The sequence below is a fragment of the Phyllostomus discolor genome, chromosome 7 (genome assembly GCF_004126475.2).
Source record: "Phyllostomus discolor isolate MPI-MPIP mPhyDis1 chromosome 7, mPhyDis1.pri.v3, whole genome shotgun sequence".
Taxonomy (NCBI): Eukaryota; Metazoa; Chordata; class Mammalia; order Chiroptera; family Phyllostomidae; genus Phyllostomus; species Phyllostomus discolor.
In genome coordinates this window covers 4,961,997-4,981,953 of record NC_040909.2, presented here as the reverse complement: position 1 = coordinate 4,981,953, position 19,957 = coordinate 4,961,997, and the positions used below count along the sequence as shown (strand labels likewise).

The 19,957-nt window shown below is 49.0% G+C and overlaps 2 protein-coding genes and 1 pseudogene across 6 annotated transcripts in view; 1 reads left to right on the top strand and 2 right to left on the bottom strand.

The window, feature by feature from the left end:
• The window catches only part of QRICH1 (glutamine rich 1), a 36,733-nt gene extending 24,798 nt beyond the window's left edge, over positions 1-11,935 (bottom strand). The window contains exons 1-3 of one of the 4 annotated variants that reach the window (XM_036030353.1): positions 11,764-11,935; positions 10,289-10,348; positions 1,021-1,350 (exon numbers count right to left, since the gene is read on the bottom strand). In XM_036030353.1, the coding sequence (XP_035886246.1) occupies positions 1,021-1,329 (309 nt within the window). In that variant the 5' untranslated portion in view covers positions 1,330-1,350; positions 10,289-10,348; positions 11,764-11,935. Of the gene's footprint in view, positions 1-1,020; positions 1,351-10,288; positions 10,349-10,978; positions 11,423-11,763 lie in introns of those variants that run through there. The other 3 variants (XM_028517992.2, XM_036030354.1, XM_028517991.2) reach the window with 3 other exon arrangements.
• Positions 6,823-7,609, top strand: LOC114501845 (annotated as a pseudogene).
• A 1,136-nt stretch (positions 11,936-13,071) lies between the features above and the next one.
• Positions 13,072-19,676, bottom strand: QARS1 (glutaminyl-tRNA synthetase 1). Of its 2 annotated transcripts, none has more exons than XM_036030351.1 (24): positions 19,517-19,676; positions 19,164-19,359; positions 18,764-18,873; positions 18,544-18,619; positions 18,276-18,340; positions 17,693-17,746; positions 17,493-17,553; positions 17,085-17,156; positions 16,877-16,962; positions 16,623-16,709; positions 16,144-16,243; positions 15,949-16,027; positions 15,759-15,867; positions 15,526-15,656; positions 15,347-15,439; positions 15,105-15,242; positions 14,934-15,021; positions 14,701-14,844; positions 14,503-14,607; positions 14,242-14,334; positions 13,990-14,117; positions 13,832-13,898; positions 13,632-13,757; positions 13,072-13,209 (listed from the first exon to the last, which is right to left on the bottom strand). In XM_036030351.1, exons 1-24 carry the CDS (start codon positions 19,631-19,633, stop codon positions 13,159-13,161), a joined length of 2,376 nt encoding a protein of 791 aa, XP_035886244.1. In that variant the 5' UTR covers positions 19,634-19,676; the 3' UTR covers positions 13,072-13,158. The 2 variants fall into 2 exon arrangements, with proteins under 2 accessions (XP_035886244.1, XP_028374176.1); XM_028518375.2 differs by having other exon boundaries at positions 19,212-19,359.
• Positions 19,677-19,957: the final 281 nt, after the last annotated feature.

Here is a 19,957-nt window from a genome sequence, read left to right as displayed (position 1 = left end):
AACTGGTTTGCCTCCTGTATGCACCTGGCGGGGGACCAGACCGCAGCCTAGGTACATGCCTGACTGGGAGTGAATCTGAAACCTTTCTGGTGTGTGGGACGATGCTACTGACTGAGCCACTGGACCCAGGCAAAGATTTGGTAGGTTTTTGATGGCATTTGTTTTTTCCAGCACTGTTAGAAACATTTTTAAAGTATCTTTCCATCCCTGACCATGATGGGCATCATCCTGTGGGGCAGAAGGTTGCCAGTTTGATTCCTGGTCGATTCCCAGTCAGGGCACATTCCTGGGTCGCAGGCCAGGCCCCAGTAGGGGCACACGAGATGCGACCTCACACTGATGTTTCTCTCCCTCTCTTTCTCCTTCCCTTCCCATCGAAAAACAAACAAATAAATAAATAAATAATCTTTAAAAAGGAGAAAAAACGCCTGAAGACAAAAACTTTTACCATCTCAGCAATTGTGTTAGTTTTTCCTCTCTCAGTAAGTTTGCTACCAATTAGCATTATTTCTTGAGAATTATACATAGCAAGTGCAGACCTAGACACCTGCAGGTGACCTGAGTCAGGGAACCATACAACTAGACCTCTAAAATATATCAGCCTTCCCATTTCAAAACGAGTTCCAAATATCATGCTTTTAGTAATGAGCCAAGACTAACCCTCCTATGCTTTTGACCTGCTCAAGGTGACAGACCAAAGGGAAGCCTCAGTCCCTCTCGGCTGTGTAACACCCAAATCCGGCCCCAGAAGACCTCTAATTTCTACACTGTTCAATTCGCCAACACGAACGGCAAGTATCTGTGGTCTTCAGTTTACAGGGGATGCAAATATTTTTAGTCTGCGTCAACTATGAAATATGAAAGACTCTGTGTGGAAGAAAATGTTTTAAAAAGTCCGAGTATTCCCCTGAGTGAAAATAACCTCTGACACTGTGTACAGATGTGATGCTTCTACTAACCCAAACCATGGTGGCAAATGAAGTCTCTTCAATAGGATGCACCTCAGCACTGCCCTTTTACCTGAACCTGCTGTGGCTGCTGAACCTGGATCTGCTGTTCTTGCTGGGTCTGTGGCTGAACACTGGTGGTGACTGGACAGGCAAGTTCGAGCAATGACCCGGCCACTTCGGTGCTGTCTGTGTAAATGCAGTTCCCGCCCTGCTGGTAGACCATGGTAGTGGTAGCCGTCTGCTGGAACTCTTGAAGGGCTTCTGGCCCCTTAGAGGCAAGTGAGTCCAGAAATTCCTTCATCCTGTGTTGTGGGACAGACCGTGCTTTTACTCGGATATATTCTTCAAAGGAGATGGTGTTCTCCAGAGAATTATTCATATTGTAGATTCCTCAGGGTTCCTAGTAACAAAATAAATAAACAAAAGTCAAAATTCTGTTACTGTTTTTCTATCTTGAAATGCACAGGCCAATTACACTTGCATCAGAGTGAATAGTCAGGGAAGCTGTATGCACCTGGAATCCAAAGTCAAGTTTTATTATATCACCTTATTTTTCCAATTAATGTCATCTGAAAATTGTCTCTATAAATATTTCTTAAACCAGGCTATTACACTGAAGACAAACAAAAGCATGCGTCACAGTGCTGGATGAAACAGGCCAAAACCACACTCTCCACCCAGCGCTGGACCAATCCCATCTTTTCTGCAGAGCCAAGCACTGGACAGTGAGACACATGCAAACCCGCTCTGTGACCATCGCAGAGAGGACTACTAAGGACAGTAGGAGCAAGGATTCCTACTGACGTGTTCTAGTTCCACTGCCAACTATGTCCTACAGGGGACAGGCATGCCACCTAGCTATGGCAAGACCCAAGAGACAGGGGATGTGTCCTTTTCCACCTCCCATCAGAACCAACCAAATTCCATTTTGCCATATACTGCTCACATTCTTTTGTAACAGAGCTTACTGAAGAACATGGATTCTGGAACCAGACTGCCTAGGTTCACATCCTAGCTGGATCTCTCCTTAACTGTAATCCTGGACAAGTCAGATAACCTTAGTTTTCTTATGTATCAAATGGGAATAAAATACTATTTATTTTACAAAGTTGACATGAGGATTAAATATACGTAAAACTTATTATTTTTAACATCATTAAAATAAGTTGGGGAGGGAGTTGAATGTCTTAAAAACTAGGTCACTACTAAAATTCAGAAATCAATTCTGTAAGTTTTCCATTGGAGTATTTACCTCGAGAACCAATCTGCAGGGGTGGGCAGACATTCCCAGTCACCTGGAGGACAACGATGCAATCTATCTACGGGTGGCTGAGCGCTCTGCTGCTCTCACACCCTTCTCTCTCGATCAGCACCACCTCCCGAACAACAGCAGCAGCAGGATGTGAGACTAACACAGGGAACCTTTCTGCCAAATCGACTCAGTCAATCTCAAATGTCTGGAAAAGTGATTTGTTTCCTTGAGCCATTATCAGTCTCTCTTTCACAGCCTACGCGTTTTGCTTTATCTTACAGATATAAGGTGTTTATCTATCTCATCTCTTCCAACTGGCAGACAAGACTGTGCCCTGGTCCTCTCTGAACAGCTGACACACGGTAGGTGCTTCGTTGCATTTGGAATTCAATGTGGAAAGAGGAGGATGAGTCTTTGCCCCTGTAACATCTATAACTTACAACCATAAATGTTAATGCGTTTCTCTAGTAAATGGTTACTATAAACCTTGAAAAAAAAAAAAAAAAACCCACAGCAAGAGAAAAACCAAAGAAAAAAACGTTACTGCAACTAATTTACTGACACTGGCAACATTCCTGTGGAGTGCTGTGTAAGTATAGCATACAAATTATATATGGGTGCTTTCAAACAGAACAGACCCAGCAATAAATCTTGTATAATGATGTACATAATGTATTGTAAATGTATCTCTCCACAAATAAAAAACAATGCTATCTTACCGGGTCTAAAATCAAAATTCCTAGGAAACCCCAAGCGTAGCAGAGAGTAAAACAAAGGGCAAGTACAGGTCAAGAGAGTATAAGGTAGAGCTGCTGCTGCTGGCCTCTTGTCTGAAATTTAACTCTTGTTCATCCCCTTCTCACCTCTCTTATGACCACCTATCTGACTCGCCCAGCTCTTCCTTCGCTGTTTCAGGGCCTTCGAGTTATCTTCTCCCAGCAGAAAACGAGGAGGTCTGCTATGGGACTTCAACATTAAGCTATCAATGATGCCCGTGGCACATACGAGGAAGAAGAGCATCGAGGCCAAGCACTCCACCCTTCCATTACATATTCAGAGCAGGCCACTCCAGTGCAGGTGACCCACAAACTCGGCACATGGGCATATGTCAAAGCTTCCCTTTGATAAGAACATCACAACTGGAATTTCCTTCTTAAGGAAAGGAAAGCACCTCTCATGATATAGACTCAAGAGCATTATGAAGTTCACAACACGTGATTCTAATACCTAATTACGTGTACCCTCCTGCTCAAAAGGAGAGATTACATGAACAGCAATTAGTGACTGGTTCTCTACCATGCTTATACTTACTTTTCTTTTTACCTCCATTATAGAAGAACAGCAGAGGTCAAATGTAAATTTCTCAAAATTTACATTTCCCAAATTTATTTTCAACAATTTGTTGCAATCTTGTAAAATACTGAGAGACTGTCTATATTTTGAAGACTGCCTGGGCCAGAATCACAGCTACTGGGTCAAAGCAATTTTTTCAAAGAAAAAAAATATAGAGTCATGCAGCAAAAACTTGTCTCAAATCTGAGAGAAGATAAATAAGACAAACACAAAGAAGCATTCCAAATTAAGTTTATAAAACCAGGAAACCTTCATACAAATATTGCTTGGCAAAGGGCAATCCCTAGAATTTTCCTAGTGACCTTATTTCCTTTCACTTTTCCAAGTTACAGTAATTCCAGAGGCTTAAGCCTCATCTGAAGTCTCATATTAAGTATAGAGAAGTGGTGACCAACTTTTCTTCCTAGAAACAAGCTTTCTTTAGTTTTCAGTCTAGAATTCCACTTTGGTTTCCCGTTTTTGTTTGTTTGGCTTTTTGGTGTTATTTTTTTGAGGGGGCAAGAAGGAATAAAACTAATACATCCATTTTCTAAATAGAATTGTTCAAATACTATAGGAAGGTATAAAATGACAAGTAAAAACAACCAGGAAAGCTTTGACCTCTGGGTCTTGGTCTGCAGATTTGAAATGAACACTCACCTGCCCTCCGGGAACAGTGAGTTTAGGGCATGCAATCTCTCTCTTCTCACCAGCCTCTGCTGGCCACAGTTCTGTTTTTGTCGTGATCGCTTTCACGGCTTGGAGCCTCTATTTGTGGACTTATTAATCTCAGAGTGTCACCAGACTTCCCACTATACAACACAAGGAAATTCAAGTTCCATGCCCTCTATTTTTGACATTTAGCTGACTGCATATAAGTTCTGTTTAATCTTCTAGTTTTAGAATACATTTCATACCAAATCAAACTCAGAACGTTTTTCTAAATCAAGGTTCTGAAGATAATAAAAAACCATTCTGCTTCAAACAAATCCTACCTGTCTATTTCTAGAATGCAACCTTCAACAGTGTCACTACAGGAAACTTTAGTCTTAATATAAATTTATTCCCTGAGCAGAAGGGATGGGTAGTCATCTCTCAAAACGAATGTAAAAAGGTATCTGCTATAAAGTCTCAAAGTTCTTTCTTTAAGCTTTCATCAAAAAAGGGAAAAGACCAATAGCTTGAAGTAGAAAAAATTCTATAAAACTTAGAAGATGTTGATAAATTTTTATACACAGATGTTCATTATATTCTTCTTTATTCTTGTTAAAATATTTGGAATGTGTTCAATGATAAAAACACCTCCTGATTGAGCGCGGGCTGTGAACCAAAGCATCACAGGTTCGATTCCTAGTCAGAGCACATGCCTGGGTTGCAGGCCACGTCCCCAGTGGGGGCCACGTGAGAGGCAACCACACACTGATGTTTCTCTCTCTCTCTCTTTCTCCCTCCCTTCCCCTCTCTAAAAATAAATAAATAAAATCTTAAAAAAAAAGACAAAAAAAAAAAACCCCCAAAACAAAAACACCTCTTGGTTAGTAGCTAGCCATGTGTTTTAAGTAGTTTAGACTCCAGCGTAAAACCCTCCGCAGTGCTCCAAGCGCAGAGCCTACCGTAGATGGGGCTTCAGGCAGAAGCCATCGTTTCCAAAGGCAGTTTTTCTTTCACTACGCGCCCCGGAGGTTCTTTACTGACTCAGTAAAGCCCATACAATCATTTGAGAAACACAGAATCAGAGCAAGCTAAAATATATTAACGAATACTGTATTCCATTGAAATCGTTACAAAAAATGAAAAAGAGCAATTTCAAAGAACAATCCAATCTGTCCATTTACACAGACTAAAACACACACACAGCTTCCTTTCTTGTCCTTTCAACCTGCTCACTTGCAGTATCCACCCAACCGACACATCCCAATAACAAAAGTACACCAAGTCAGCATCTGACCTCACACAAAAGTGCTGCTTAGGAAAACAAAGGAAAAACAAAAAGTGCTAGAAATATATTGAAATACTTTACATTAACCAGTAAATTAAAAATAAATAAATAAATAAATAAAAAACCAATTCTCAACAGCAGTGATGGTTTCTTCCTTTGCTTTTATGTTCGGAAAAAGTCTTCCCTCCCATAGTATCAGGTCATTTTCCATATACAATTTTTTAAAAGATGTTATTTTTATTTATTTTTAGAGAGAAGGGAAGGGAGGGAGAAAGAGAGGGAGAGAAACATCAATGTGTGATTGCCTCTCACATAGCCCCCACTGGGGACCTAGCCCACAACCCAGGCATGTGCCCTGACTGGGAATCGAATCACAGCACGAGTTCAATCCACTGAGCTACACCAGCCGGGCAATTTTTTAAATTTACAGTGTGACTTTTAACACAATGCTTTGATCCATTTAGCATTTTGCATATTGTAAGGTAAATTTCTAATTTTTTCCCCCAAAGCCAAACAACTTGTCAATTTATCATTTATTGAACTACTGAAATAACTCACCCACTGACTCAAAATGCCACTGTCATTACACATTAAATTCATATATAGATGTTCTGCTCTATACTTAAAAAGGTTACAGTGGCTCTTAAGCTTTTACTATGTGATCCCCTAGATCTTTCTATAACACAGTAGTAAGTTTTTTTAAAAAGGATGTTAGTACCTGGAAGATTCTTGCTGCCCCACCCAACACAAAGTCGGTTTAAAATATATATGTAAATGTTTTATTTATGTAAATATATTTTACTCTTTGCATGAAAAGGGAACAAACACAATTATATTTGTATACTCCAGTACCATTTAATTATATATATAAGAAAAAAAGCTGGGGAAAAAATGCATCTAAATGCTAATAGTAGTTTTGCCTGGATGGTGGAATCATAGAGGACTTAAATTTCTTCTTGTTTAACATGCTCCTGTATTTTCCACAATTTGTATTAAACAAAAATTAAAAAGTAAATTTTTTTGTACAATGGTTATATCACAGTAACAGTAACAGACAAACAATTCTGGTTGATCACAGCATGATTTTCCCTCAAAAATCTCAAACTCAAAGACAGCACCATCAAGTACCAGAAGCCTGCATAGTAACAAAAACTGTTAAGTTCTTCAAGGTGCTGTTTTTAAGACACACAAGGCCGAGCCTTTTAACAGAAAAAGAGAAATGGATAAACTCAATGAATCAACTCTCAATAACCCCAAGAGAAACAAGATTCTTTTTTTTTTTTACTTTAAAGATTGTATTTATTTTTAGAGAGAAGGAAAGGGAGGGAAAAAGAGAGAAACAGATAAACATGGACGTGTGAGAGGAACACCTGGCCTGCAACCCAGGCCACTGCCCTGACCAGGAATTGAGCTAGTGACCCTTCCTTTCACAGGCCGGCGCTCAATCCACTGAGCCACACCAGTCAGGGAAAGAAACAAGATTCTTAACCAGCTCCAAGTCAAAGACTTGGTGAGGAGCAGTAGATATTAAATAAAGTACTTAAAAAAAAAAAACAAGCTGGAGGGATAACTGAGTACTCCCAATAAAGAGATGAGGAAAACACTAGGGCTAGATGGAGTGCTAGAGGTCTGTGAACAAGCATAGGTTTCAGAACACTTCCAGAACAGCTACTTTGCAAAACAATAGACAGCTTTTCTCACTCCTGGGCTGTCTCCACAAATGCTCTCAGTTAGGGGCCATCCTACACCTAAGGCAGGAAGATGGTGGCTGCAAAGAAGAAAAAAAGGCACTGGAATAGATCTACTCTAGGCCCCAGCATGTTATGAAAAGTGGAAATTACGTGCTGGGGTACAAAAAAACTGTGAACATGATCAGACAAGGCAAAGTGAAACTGGTCATCCTTGCCAACAACCGTCCAACGTTGAGAAAATCTGAAATAGAACTACGCCATGTTGGCCAAGACTGGTGTACATCATCACAGTGGCAAATATATTGAATTGGGCACAGCACATGGAAAATACTACAGAGTATTCACACTGGCTATCGCCAATCCAAGTGATTATGGTATCTTTAGAAGCATACCAGAACAGACTGGTGAAAATTAAATCATGCAGAATTTTTCTTTAATAAAACTGGCCAAAGCTTGGTTTAAAAACTGCACAAAACAAAAATAAAAACCCACCAGTAAACAGACAAACCAGTCCCCCATCAACAGACCCAAGAAATCTGCTCTTTTATGCATACTTTGATTGCTAGTATTTCCCCTGTGCGCCCTCTGTTAGAGCTTAGCATAGTGTCCGGCATAGCAGGCCCTCAAATACCAACGTTATCATTATTTTATTACTTTATCACGAGAACATAAGATAGTATCACGAACAAAGGTTACTCCAGAGCAGCAATCTATTACATTTCTATTGGTCTGTTTGCTAATTCCTTTTTCTATTTAGATACTAAGGGAAGACCTAAGTACTCAGAGGAATCATCCTTTCTTGGGTCCCCTCAAATCTGATACCTCCTCCAGACTCCCCACGCAGCTCTGCAGAGTGGCTCTTGAATACGTGATAGTCCAGAAGATAATGGGAATTGCCCCAAAGCCCTGCCTCTTTCTATTTCCCCAACAGTCACTTTAGCAATGACTCCTCATAGCTTAGGAAGTCTAGTTTGAAGAACACATTCACTTGGAAAAAAATCAATTTCCATTTCAAGAGGTTGCAGTCACATTTGTCCTAATTAACATTAGGAGTCATTTCAAGGAAGCAAATTGGGAGACACATTTCTGTTCTTAAAGATATCAACCTACTACAGGGTTTGTGATAGAAATTATCCCAGTGGGCTATTCATTTGCCCCATGCCTACACTAGAGAAGGTCCTGATTTAGGGGCATCTTCACTATGGATCCATTTTTGGACAACACACTTTCAAGTAGGAACTTCAATTACAGTCCTACCAAAGATTGATGGGCTGCAAATTGGCACAACCATTTGCTATAGCTAGTAAAGTTTAAAAGATCCACTCCATATGACCCAGGAATTCTATCCCTAGGTGTACAGGACACACATACATACAAAAGTACTTGCACTAGAATAATAGCATTGTTATTAATAAAAGTCCCAAACTGGAAGGAGTCTAAATGTCTATCAATAGTAGAATGGGCCCTGGCTGGTGTGGCTCAGTGGATTGAGCGCCCACCTGCAAACCAATGGGTCACCAGTTCGATTCCCAGTCAGGGCACATGCCTGAGCCGCTGGGCAGGTCCCCAGCTTGGGGTGCATGAGAGGCAGCCACACAGTGATGTTTCTCTCCCTCTCTTTCTCCCTCCCTTTCTCTGAAAATAAATAAATGAAGTCTTTAAAAAAATAGTAGAATGGATAAATAATGAACTACACCTGCACACAATGTGGAAAAACTTCAAAAACACAATGCTAAAAGAAGACACAAAATACAGTTATGATTCCATTTACACAAAATTCAAAAGCAAACAAAACCACATTGCTGAGAAATACAAGGTGGTAAAGGTAAAAAGAAAAACAGAGAACATGATTATCATAGAAGTCAGAAAAGTAACTGCCTCTGGGATGTGAGAAGCTGTGATCAGAAAGGCACCCGAGAAAGGTTCAGTTCAGGGGTGCTGGCACTGTTTTCCATCTTGGGGGGGGGGGGGGTAGTTAGATAGTGGTTCACTTTATAATGTTTCACTAAATTGTATACAGATCATCCAAATTTGTATAGGTAGGTATTTCACAAATTCTTAGGGAAAAAAAGAGCTTTCTGACACAACCACCACCCTCTACCTACAGTTTTGACCAAAAGTGAGACCAAAGGACACTTCTTTTCCCCTTTCAGCAAAGCAAGAGGTTAACCTATCGCATCTTCTTGCAGCCACAATCAGAAATCACCATCCAGTATGACACTTAGGAAAAAATCAAATGAAGCATTTAAGTGAAGGCTGGAGAGGACTTAAAACATCTGAAACAAAACGTGGGGCAACTGAATACAAAGTAAGAGAAAAGAACAGGTGTTCATGCACATCTCATTCTGAGGCTGAGTGGTTTTAAAAAATCACAAAGGGTGCCCATTAAAAAAGTAGATAAGCAAGAAGCATGGCATATCAAAGACAACTCACAACTGATTAAATTAAAAGATGGCTTGCAAGCTTGAAGGAAGAAATCCCTGATTCTGAAGCTGTCATATGGAGGGCCGCCACACCCAGAGCCACTGGTTTTGGTTACCCTTTTTGGAGCAATTCAAATGTCCAAGAAAATTCAACTACTATTTCATCGTTTGTTTGAAATGGCAACATAAGCTGGAAAGGGGATGTGGAAAAGCAGAGGTTCATGGAGCGGTAAACAAATTATTCATCAAAGGCCTGGAAGCAGGACATCTGATAGGTAAATCTTAGGTAATGAGCTTACAAAAAAATAACATTATCTACAAACACCAACTTAAAAGGTGCATCTCAAACTTAGTAACTAAAAAACAATGCTATTTCAGAACAAGCAGGCCTGAGAGACATATTAAAAATTTAAGTGTACCCTACATAACACTGACTGCTTTAGTATGAATCCTTTAGGTCCTTAGGAAGCTGATGCCTCATCATGCTAAAAGCCTGAAAGTCGCACTGACTTACATTTTACCAGGGAAATGTAGCAAGCTGTGGCTGGATTCAAAGATGCAGTTCTCCCACATCTTCAATTTTCCAGCACCTAATTTCTGACAGAGAGCACCCCGAATGATTGGTAGGATTTGTAATGTTTCAATATTACCAGGAAAAAAACTGCACACATATTTCCAGCATATGAACGATTTTAACTCACCAGTCACCATGTTGCATGTATGTCTGCTGCTTGTCCTGAGTTCTTAAGACTTGTAACATTCTGAAGAAGACAGAACAAAGAAGTTCCTTCCATCCTCAGCCTCTTTTTAAATTTTAACTGTTCTTAAAATAATACAGTACATTAGAAAGAACTACCCCCATCATTAGCTTCTTTTTACTTAAACTTAACATAAACTACAGGATATTCGGTCTTAGAAAAAGAAGTGTGATTTCGCTAAGACAAACCTGAAACTCCCCTGGTACCAGAACATAGCACTACGGTTAAAATCAAAAAGACTGAAAACAATTGAATCTGTATCAAAAGTGAGTCTTGCAGTGATACCCGGTCAGATTTTAGGAATTTCTTCTGATGGGCATTTTTGGAATACAAAAGAAGGCAAAGTACTGATTTTCAGGTTGTTCAATTTTGTTCTGGGCAACTTTGGGGCTGACCAATAGTGGGCCCTTAGTCTACGCGTACAAGTCCTTCCCATCCACAAAGATGGGCTGAATTTAAGGATTTAATTAAAGTGGAATTTCAGAGTAGGGATCGTTTCACTTTGTCCACACAAGAGGATCCCCTTCCGGAGCGCACAGAGGTGACGTGTATGAATTGCGCTTATGGAAAAATTACTTTCTGATGACACGAAAGCAGGTAACGCTGAAAGAGAGCCTTCCAGAACTACCTTACCTCTGCAGCACAAAGCAGCAGAGCAAGATGAGAAAACTCCAGGGGGCTCGCAGCCCTCAGACCAACAGGACTAGATTTCAGAACCAGGGCCGCACTCTCCCCAAATACCCACACCGCACACAGGGGCCTCCGGTCACCGCATTATTCAAGAACGAGCAATTTCGCCCGCCTCGCAGAGGAGCAGGGCCGCTGGTCAGACCGCAAAACCGGTTGGCTTTTTCCGAGCGGTTGGGGGACGTCACCAGAGCAGGAAGGACCCAACCCGCAACCTTCCTCACACTGCCAGCCTCCTGCCCGCCGCTTCTCCGCGCAGCAGGGGCGCCTTGCGCGCTCTCGCGGAGGCGCCGCCACCCAACAGCAGGGCACGCGTCCCGAAGCCAGGGGTCGAGGGCGCGCGCGCGCGCCCAGAAAGCCGTTCTTGCCCCCAGGCCGCAGTTCCAGGAACCGAGAAATCCGGGCCGGGGACGCGCACGTCGGCGGCCACGCGCACCTGGGGAGCCGCACGGCGCGCTCGCTCCCGTGCGTATAAACAGGCCTAGCCGCGCGCGAGCACCAGTGCGCGTTCGCGCGCCGCGCCCACCCGATCCTCATCCGCCCCTCCCCCACCTAAGGGGCGGGGGGCGCGCGAGCCCAGGGACATTCTCCGCTCCGGGGCCGCCCCAAGGTCTCCTGGGCCCAGCAGCAGCAGCAACAGCCCGCCCGCCCCCGCCCGCCGTTGTGTGGGGTGGGCCCGCTGTCTCAGGCCCTCAGCCTCGCCACATCCCTGTCCCCACTGGAGCCCTCACCCGGCGACGTCGCCGCCACCGCCGCCGCCGCCGTTCTACCCGCCGGCCCCGCTGCACCGCTCGGGGGCCCGGTTCTGCCGTCGCCGCTCCAAGACCGACAGGATTTTCCCCTCACAGCTCCCTGGGCGCCATCTTACATTCAACCCTCATAGCCAATGAGTGCCGAATACCCCTCTCGCGATAACTCGGGCGTCGGGTCCCGCGAGAGTTGAGCCAACCTCCTGGCCAGACTTAAAGGGAACGCTTTTGCCGAAGCGGTAGGCCTGGCCACAGGCTGCAGTAGCGGCGAGAAGAGGGGTATAGGGCGGAGCACCCCGCCTTCGAACGCCCCCTCGTGCGGGGCGGAGCCAGGGACGGAGATCTGCGTAGCCCTCGAGTCTGGGCAGGCTGGGACTTGAAGCTTGCTCTGTAGCCACCTTCTGGCGCCTGCCCGGGCCTCCTTAGGTCGTGCAGCACCGCACGGGGCGGGGCCCAGACTCTACTTTAAGGTGGCCCCCCGCGGCTCCTGAAATAGCCCTGGCGCTCCAGCCGCCTCCCACTTGGAACGTCCCAGGATACTCTCCTCTCCGTGTGCTTAGTTTCTGGGACCCTCCTCCCCCACCCATCTCCTGCCTTTCTAATCAGGCCTTCCGCAGCCCAGTCCACCTTAAAGCGGGCCTCTGGTAGCCCGGTGTTTGTATACAGGGAAAATGTGGAGGGTTGTTAAAGCTGCAGACACACTCAGGACTCAGCAGTAGCCCACAGTGCCCTAGAGAGCAACCAGCCTCCCATACTCCTAAAAAGGCCTCTGGATCTTTGCTTGTTCCTCCGGCCCTGGCAAACTATCCGTCACCCTTTGGGGTTCCCCTCAGGAGTCACTTCCTGAGAGTAGTCTCCTGAAGCCCAGGCTGAGCCAGGAAAGTCCTGCAACCTCATGGAGGCCTCAAGGAGACCTCTCCTGCACGCTGCCTGGCCATTCTGTCTTCCTCTTCTCCCTGAACCTGGCGCAAAGTGGGCACTCGATCATTGGCTGAATAACTGGACAGGGCGCTTGGCCTCGCCATCCATCTAGGAACCCAGGCAGACACAAACTTCCCAGAGCCCTCTGGCACAGGGCTCCTAACAGGGGGGCTGCACCCCAGGGCCCACCACCATTCCCGCAGACCAGATGCAGAGGATGTCCATTCAGGGCCAGGCCCCCACCCTTGAGCTCGGAGAAGCGCAGCGGTGGCTGTGTGCAGTGCATCGTCCCCCGCACTCCCACCCTTCCGGACGTCTCTAAGGCCCTCAGGTGCTGGGGGTGCAGATAGGTAACACAGACTCCGGGGGTAGGGGGGTTTCACTGTTTTTTATTGACATGGAGTGTGGGTACCCCTAGCCTCCAGAAGGGTGAGGTGAGTCCACGGGGCTTCCGGCTCACACCTTTCCTGGGTCCTCCTTCAGTGTGACCGTCCGGTTGAAGACAAGCTGGAGGGCAGAGAGGGAGGAATGACCACCAAACCAAAGCGGGGCCAGAAGGCCCTGGGTGGATCTCACTGCGGACACCCCACCCCTCCCCTCCCCTCATTCATCCCAGAGGGGCCGAGGGTCAGGAGACGGGTTCTCAATAAACTGACTGCTCTGGGTGAACGAATGGATGGCTCTGGGCCTCCATTTTGTACAGATTATAACAGCCCCTACACCTGCCCCTTCTTTGAGGAGTAGGAAAGGCAGAGTCCACACAAAACGTTGCGCATGGACTTAACCTCTGAGCCTGTTTCCCCATCAGTAGAACATGAACGCCCGCCTCAAGTGGGGAGGAGGAACTAAGGGAACGTAGGCCAAGCGCTCAGCACCGTGGATGGACGACGTCATCGCTGTGGAAAAGCCCGGCAGGTAAACACAAGCACCTGTCCCTGGTGGCTGTCTGGATCCACGGAGAAGTAGCCAAGCCGCTCAAACTGGAACTTGTCGAAGGGCTTTGCCAGAGCCACGGAACAATCCACCAACGCCGCCTCCACCACTTGTAGCGATGCCTGCGGGCAGGGAACTCAGACGGGCGCCCAGTCAGGGGGGCCCCCCACCCTCACCCTGTACCCCATGAGCCTACCAGGTTCAGGTCACTTAAGAATCCACCAGGCACCTCAGCAGGATCCTCAGGGTTCTTGTGGTGGAATCTGCAACCAGAGCGAAGGTCAGATTCCAGATGGCAGCCCCAGCAGGCAGTGCTCACCTTCCACCTGTCCCCGCCCCGCTCTGTTCACTCACAGCCGCTCATAGAGGCGAATCTCACACGTCAGAGGCTGTGACACCCAGTGAATAAAGGCCTTGGGCTTTTCTCCAGCATCTGCCCTTCTGCAGGTCACCTCCAGGCTTTCCACACGGCCACTAGCGCCCTTTTAGTCGAGGGGGAGAGGCCTGCCATCAGACTTTGGGGCCACCACCAGGACTGCGTGCGGCCTGCACCCACATCTTCCCCCCAGCAGGCACCGCGGTGGGAAGGCTGCAGCTGGCTCTCACCTTCACGACTCGCTGCAGCTCGATGACATAGCCCGTGTGCCTCAGGCCCACAGGCTGGCCCCTTGCCAGGCGCTTGTAGCCAGGCTCTGGTTCCTAGAGGCAGGAAATAAGGTAGCCACAAGAGGCTGCAAGGGTCAGACAGGCACAAGAGGTTTCTCCCCCACCCCGATGCTGGGCAGGGGTTGGTTCATCTGAAGCAGGAAGCAGAATTCTTCAGAACCGGGCTAGGCAGCAAACAGGAACCTCCACCCTCCCATTTACCTCCTTGAAGTCAGTCCTCTCAATGAAGACAATGGATCCAAAGGGAACCTCATGGAAGCCCTTGGTCTCATCAGCTGGAAAGTTGGGCACCTGGATGTCCAAAGACTGCAGCAAGAAATGGGTGTCTGAGTCCCACTCGGCACTGGAGTACCCCAATACCCTGCACCCACACAGACACACACACCGAGGCAGACCTACCTTGGCAGCAGGAAAGTTGGTGATGGTGACCTGTAATGGCTCCAGCACAGCCATGGCCCGTGGGGCTGTGTCATTCAGTACCTCACGCACGCAGGCTTCTAGCAGATGTGGCTCCATTGTGGTCTGTGCCACTGTCACCCCCACCTAAGAGGAAAGGGCAGCATCAGTCACAGCTACAACCACAGACTGCCATGCCCAGCCCCGACCTGCCCACCCAGCCCAGTGCGCCATACCCGAGCACAGAAGTTGTTGATGGCCTCAGGTGGGAAGCCCCGCCGTCGTAGGGCTGTGAGCGTGAAGAGCCGTGGGTCATCCCAGTCCCTGCGGGCAAGGAGGTTGTGAGACCTTTGGCAGCACATGCCAGTAATACCACCAACTCTGAAGAGCCAAACAACTACACCTACCGCACGGCGCCAGCTGCCACGAGCTGGAGAATCTTCCTCTTAGAGACGACTGCATAATGCAGGTTGAGACGGCCATACTCCCACTGCACAGGGCAATAGACGTCCAGAGCATTGCACAGCCAGAAGTAGGAGGAGCGTCTGCGGTAGGAGGGTACAGTCAGGACCTCAGACCAAGGAGAGGCCACAGGAAGGGCTGCTGGAATGCCACTGGCCCTACCACCCCACGGGCCCAGCCCCCTCACCGGGCCTGGAATTCCTTGGTGCAGAGTGAGTGGGTGATGTGCTCGATGGAGTCACAGAGGCAGTGCGTGTAGTCATAAGTGGGGTAGATGCACCTGCAGGGCACAGGCAGTGGGCCCCACCATCCAGCCCCACTCTGTCCTACCCACGGCCCACCAACCCACCGCATGCTCAAACCCACCAGGTGTCCCCTGTGCGGTGGTGCGGTGTATACTTGACTCGATAGGCCACAGGGTCCATCTTGCCATCCTCCATCACTAGCTTCATCCGCAGCGTGGCCTCGCCCTCCGAGAACTTGCCCTTGCGCATCGCCTGAGGGGAGCAAGGGCTCAGGTTGCCTCTCAGCATGGGGGCTTCTTTCTCGTCCTTGGCCTCCTGGCCTACCCAGCCCCACCTGCCCCTCCGAAACCCCACCTCGAAGAGTAGCAGTGACTCCTCTATGGGACGGTCTCTCCAGGGCGATGGTGGAGGGTTGTGGCCTTTGAGCTCCTCTCCTCGCTGGTGGCACACATAGGCCTGGCCCCTGTGCGGAAGGGGCGTGAGCGCCAAGTATGGCTGTGTCCCAGCCAGCCCGCCTGGCTCCACATCACGGCCCTGGCCTCACCTGCGGATGAGCTCTATCGCCCAGGCATACAGCTGGTCGAAATAGTCAGAGGCATATGTCACCTTGTATGGTGTGTAACCTGAGGCAGAATGAGACACAGCATGGGCAATCAGTCGGGGACACCCCGTGACAGGCCACGGCCCAGGGAGAAGCCCACTGACCACCAGCTCTGTCCAGGCCTCGCTCAGCCCATACCCAGCCAGGCCACCATGTCGCAGATGGCGGTGAAGAACTTTGCTTCCTCTTTCTCAGGGTTGGTGTCATCAAAGCGCAGAAAACAGATCCCGTTGTTGGCCTAGGAGAGTCGCAGTGTGTGAGCTCCCCGAGAGCAGCTCACCGCCCTGGGTCGGTCTCACAGCTCTCCTGTGCCAGAACTGGGAACATCTCCAAGAGTGTCCCTCATCTTCCTCTCTCCCGATGCCCTACACAAGCCACCTCTTATTCCAATTAGTATAAGACAGGTTGCGCTGGGCATTCCCTCCAATGTGAACTCACTGCCTCACCTCAGAGCTTTTTCCCGATGAGCCCAGGGGGTTTCTAGCTATCGGACACACACGTGGTTCCCCTGCACGGCCTGTCTGCTCTGGACAGGTGATGAGACAGCAGGGAAGGCTGCCAGTCATGGGAGCAGCAAGCGGTCACCCTGCTTGCCAGACTCCTAGGCACACACTCACCTTGGCGTAGCCAAAGTTGAAGTTGATGGCTTTGGCGTGTCCAATATGCAGGATTCCATTGGGTTCTGGCGGGAACCGGGTACGTACCTGAGATGAGGGAAATGGGAGCAGAGAAATTAGGTCAGAGGTCGGACTAACTACCCTAAAGGAACAGAAACTGTTTCTCAGAGAGGCCAGGGGGCAGCATGCAGGCAGCTCCAGGCCCCCAGGAAAATGCTGACGGCACTAGCTTGCCCGGTCATACTCCCACACACCTGTCCCCCAGTGATCTCCATGTGCTGCTTCAGTAGGTCCATGGTATGTGGAGTGGTTACATAGCCTGGGGTCTTGTAGTTCTCACCTGCCAGGACCAGAGTGAGCCTGAGGACCAGGCTGCAGGCCAAGGCCCCCCCAGCCTTGGAGCCTGGCTGCAAGAGTTGCTGTCAAAATCCAGCCCTCCTCGGTTTTGCCCTGCCTGCTTACCAGGCTTGTGGAACTTCAGCGCCTCCCCTCGGAGCTGTTCCATCAGAGACAGGGTCTGGCCAGCGACCTCACCTGCAGAGAAGAGGCCAAGGGAAACGTGTCCTCTGGACACTGCTGCCACATCTGGCGCAGGGAGACGACTGCTGGAACTACCAGGGAGGCCCACAACCCAAACAGAACCTGGCAGGCCCTCTTCCCCCAAGCCCAAAGACTGGATACACAGCCAGACTTCTCGGGCCTCCACAGGCCAGTCTCCTGGTAAAGTGAACGAAGGAAACACCAGGATTTCCAGTCTCACAGCAGAAGGCAGGGTGCTGTGCAAGACATGGCCTGAGGGGACATGGCCCCATCAGACGGACGGCCTGGAGGTCAGAGAGTTGAATGTGACAGGAGTCTCAAGCCTCTCACCATTCTCCACCACATCCTTGGTCGTCCTCCGGGCTGCTTCTTCCAGCCGAGCCTTTGCCACCTAAGAAAAGCCCAGAAGTTAGGTCAGGGTCTGTCTTAGGTAGGGTCTTGGGATCACTGGGGTCAGATACTCCCTTCCCCAGCCTGAAGTCTCACTCCATACCACCTCAGCCCCAGGCACCCAGGAGATACTCAGCTACCTTGGGCTTCTTCTCCAGATCAGCCTCTGTCTTGGGACCCAGAAGGTGCAGGACCTGAGCAGAGACCAGAGTTAGGGCTGGGACATGAGTGTTTTCTTTCCAGGATCCTCTAATTGACCCCACTCACCCGCCTAAGGACTTCCTGGCCTGTCTACCAGAACCACCTTGAAAAACCTACCTAGCCCATGCCACCTCTGCTCCTCACAGGGTTCTGCTGGCCTCACACGCTCTTTGCTACCTGAGGGTCCATACTGGTCTCAGGTAACAAAAACTGAACTGTGGGCCCAGCATCAAGATATACAATCTATCTCAGCCACTTTGGGACTCTATGCCAGCATCCTGAATGAAGAGGCTCATCTTCAAAGGAGATGAAAGCCACCCCTATTTACAAGGAGAGGAAACTAAGGTTCAGAGTAAAGTGACTCACCCAGAGGCCCAAGTCGTTCACTGCCCACCCAGGGGCTGCCTCCTGCACACTGGGCTCTACTATTCATCGGCAGAAGAAGGGCAGGGTCTCTTCCCACCCCCGACCCCTGTTTACCCCTCAGTGGACTCCAGACCCTGTCCATGGCAGGGTCTTTACCTGCATATCCACTTCATGTTTGATCATTTTGCCATCTGCCCACTTGAGCACAGCCCGAGCCTCTCCTAGAAACGTGGGCACAAGGAGCTGCAGAAAGGCAAAAAAGGGCACTTCCCACCCTCTTTCCTAAGAGAAGGTCCCGGCTGATCTCAGGAATCAGGGCCTGGGCCCAGCCCGAACACTTTTTACAGTGCTCCTGCTCTTCCCCCACCTCCCTCTCACGGCGCCCAGAGAGAACAGCACCGCCCCCTCCCCAGGCCCTGCTCACCCATCAGCAGGCCCATGTTGAAATGATAACGCTCTACCAAGAGCTGGGGCCGGTGGCGATTTATGGCAACCTCCACCTGCGGAAAGTCAAACCACATGGCTCAGGAAAGTGTCCTTCAGAACTACACCCTCACCCTGGGTGTTCCTGGGTGGAGAGGCTGAGCCAGTCCTTCATAGAGTCAGAAGTCAGGAAGAAACCCCATGCCTGGGGAAGGACTCACAGCCTCCTCAATTTGCTCTGGAGTCACAGTGATGCCCACGCCACATTCCTGCTCAAAGTCCACGGTGTCAATGGGGTCCAGGGGGTGACTTTTCACATACTCAAGGGCAGCTGAGAAAGGACAGCAATGAATTTGCGGCATCTAAGCTCCAAGAAGTAAATAGATAGGGCCCTAATGCTACAAAATCCCAATTATAGCCTGGCCTTCTGGAAGTTCAGCTTTGCACCACCTGAGAGCAGTCCTGGGGCCACAGGAAAGAAGCGTGCGTTCCGAGGGAGGCGCTCCCACAGACCTACACAGTTCCCCAAGCGCACGGGGAGCCGCCCTCCCCATCCCTCAGCGTCAGGCCGGACTTAGAAGTGCAGAACTAGGCATCTAGAGAGACCCTGGGGGTCTTGACCTAGGACTGGAACTGGAGGTGAAGTCGCAGGACAGGCAGGGGTCTCACCGCTCAGCTGGGACTCGGTGTGGATCTTCTTATTGGCTATGTAGCTCACAAGGAAAGAGAGACGCCGGGGATCCCTGAGTCGGGATGCCAAGCCATATAGCAGGGTCCCGGTAGCCTTGTCGATAGTGGAGCCCAGAGTCTGCTGTGCCTAGGGTCAGAGGGGTCAGGAGAAGAAGCCCCGCCGCCAGTGAGAAAGGAATGCGGGAGACAAGGTGGGTAGATCGGGATGGGGATCGAGACCGGGACCCGCCCGCGGCTGCAGGGGAGCAAGATCGGCCTCCCGGGCCAAGGGAAAGGGTTCGCACCTGGATCGCCGCGTCGCGCAGCTGAGCGCTCAAAGCGGTGTTCTTGAGCGTCTCGCGCGCCTTGTGCTCGCTCAGGCCTAGGCCGGTAAACAGCGACAGGGAGTCCACAGTCGCCATCGTAGAGACTGCGGAAACTGAAAGAAAACTTCGGGGCCAATTTGCTCGTTGACGTTAGCCCACTGACCAATAGGAGAGCGAAGCCGCCAGGGAGAGCCAATGACGTCCTTCCTTGGAGAGAGGGGGCGGGACTCTCCGAGGTTGTCGGCGCCATTTAAATAGCAGAGCGTGCGGCCAAACCGACCTTTCCGGGCGCTTCATTTCCGCCTTCTCGTTGGGTCTCCTGGTCACTTGAAGGGGTAGGAGGCTACCGGACTTCGGGCAGGAGGCAGACGCGGGCATGGCCCTTTATTCCTCGGATTTTCTCCTTACGCCCTGGGAACC

Excerpts from the sequence above, each read along its gene's own strand:
- QARS1 (XM_036030351.1), bottom strand. The coding sequence starts at position 19,633 with ATGGCGACTGTGGACTCCCTGTCGCTGTTTACCGGCCTAGGCCTGAGC. Across the intron at positions 17,157-17,492 it reads CAAGGATGTGGTGGAGAATG|GTGAGGTCGCTGGCCAGACC; the intron begins GTGAGAGGCTTG and ends TCTTCTCTGCAG. Across the intron at positions 13,210-13,631 it reads CAGACAGCCACCAGGGACAG|CTTGTCTTCAACCGGACGGT; the intron begins GTGCTTGTGTTT and ends TCTGCCCTCCAG.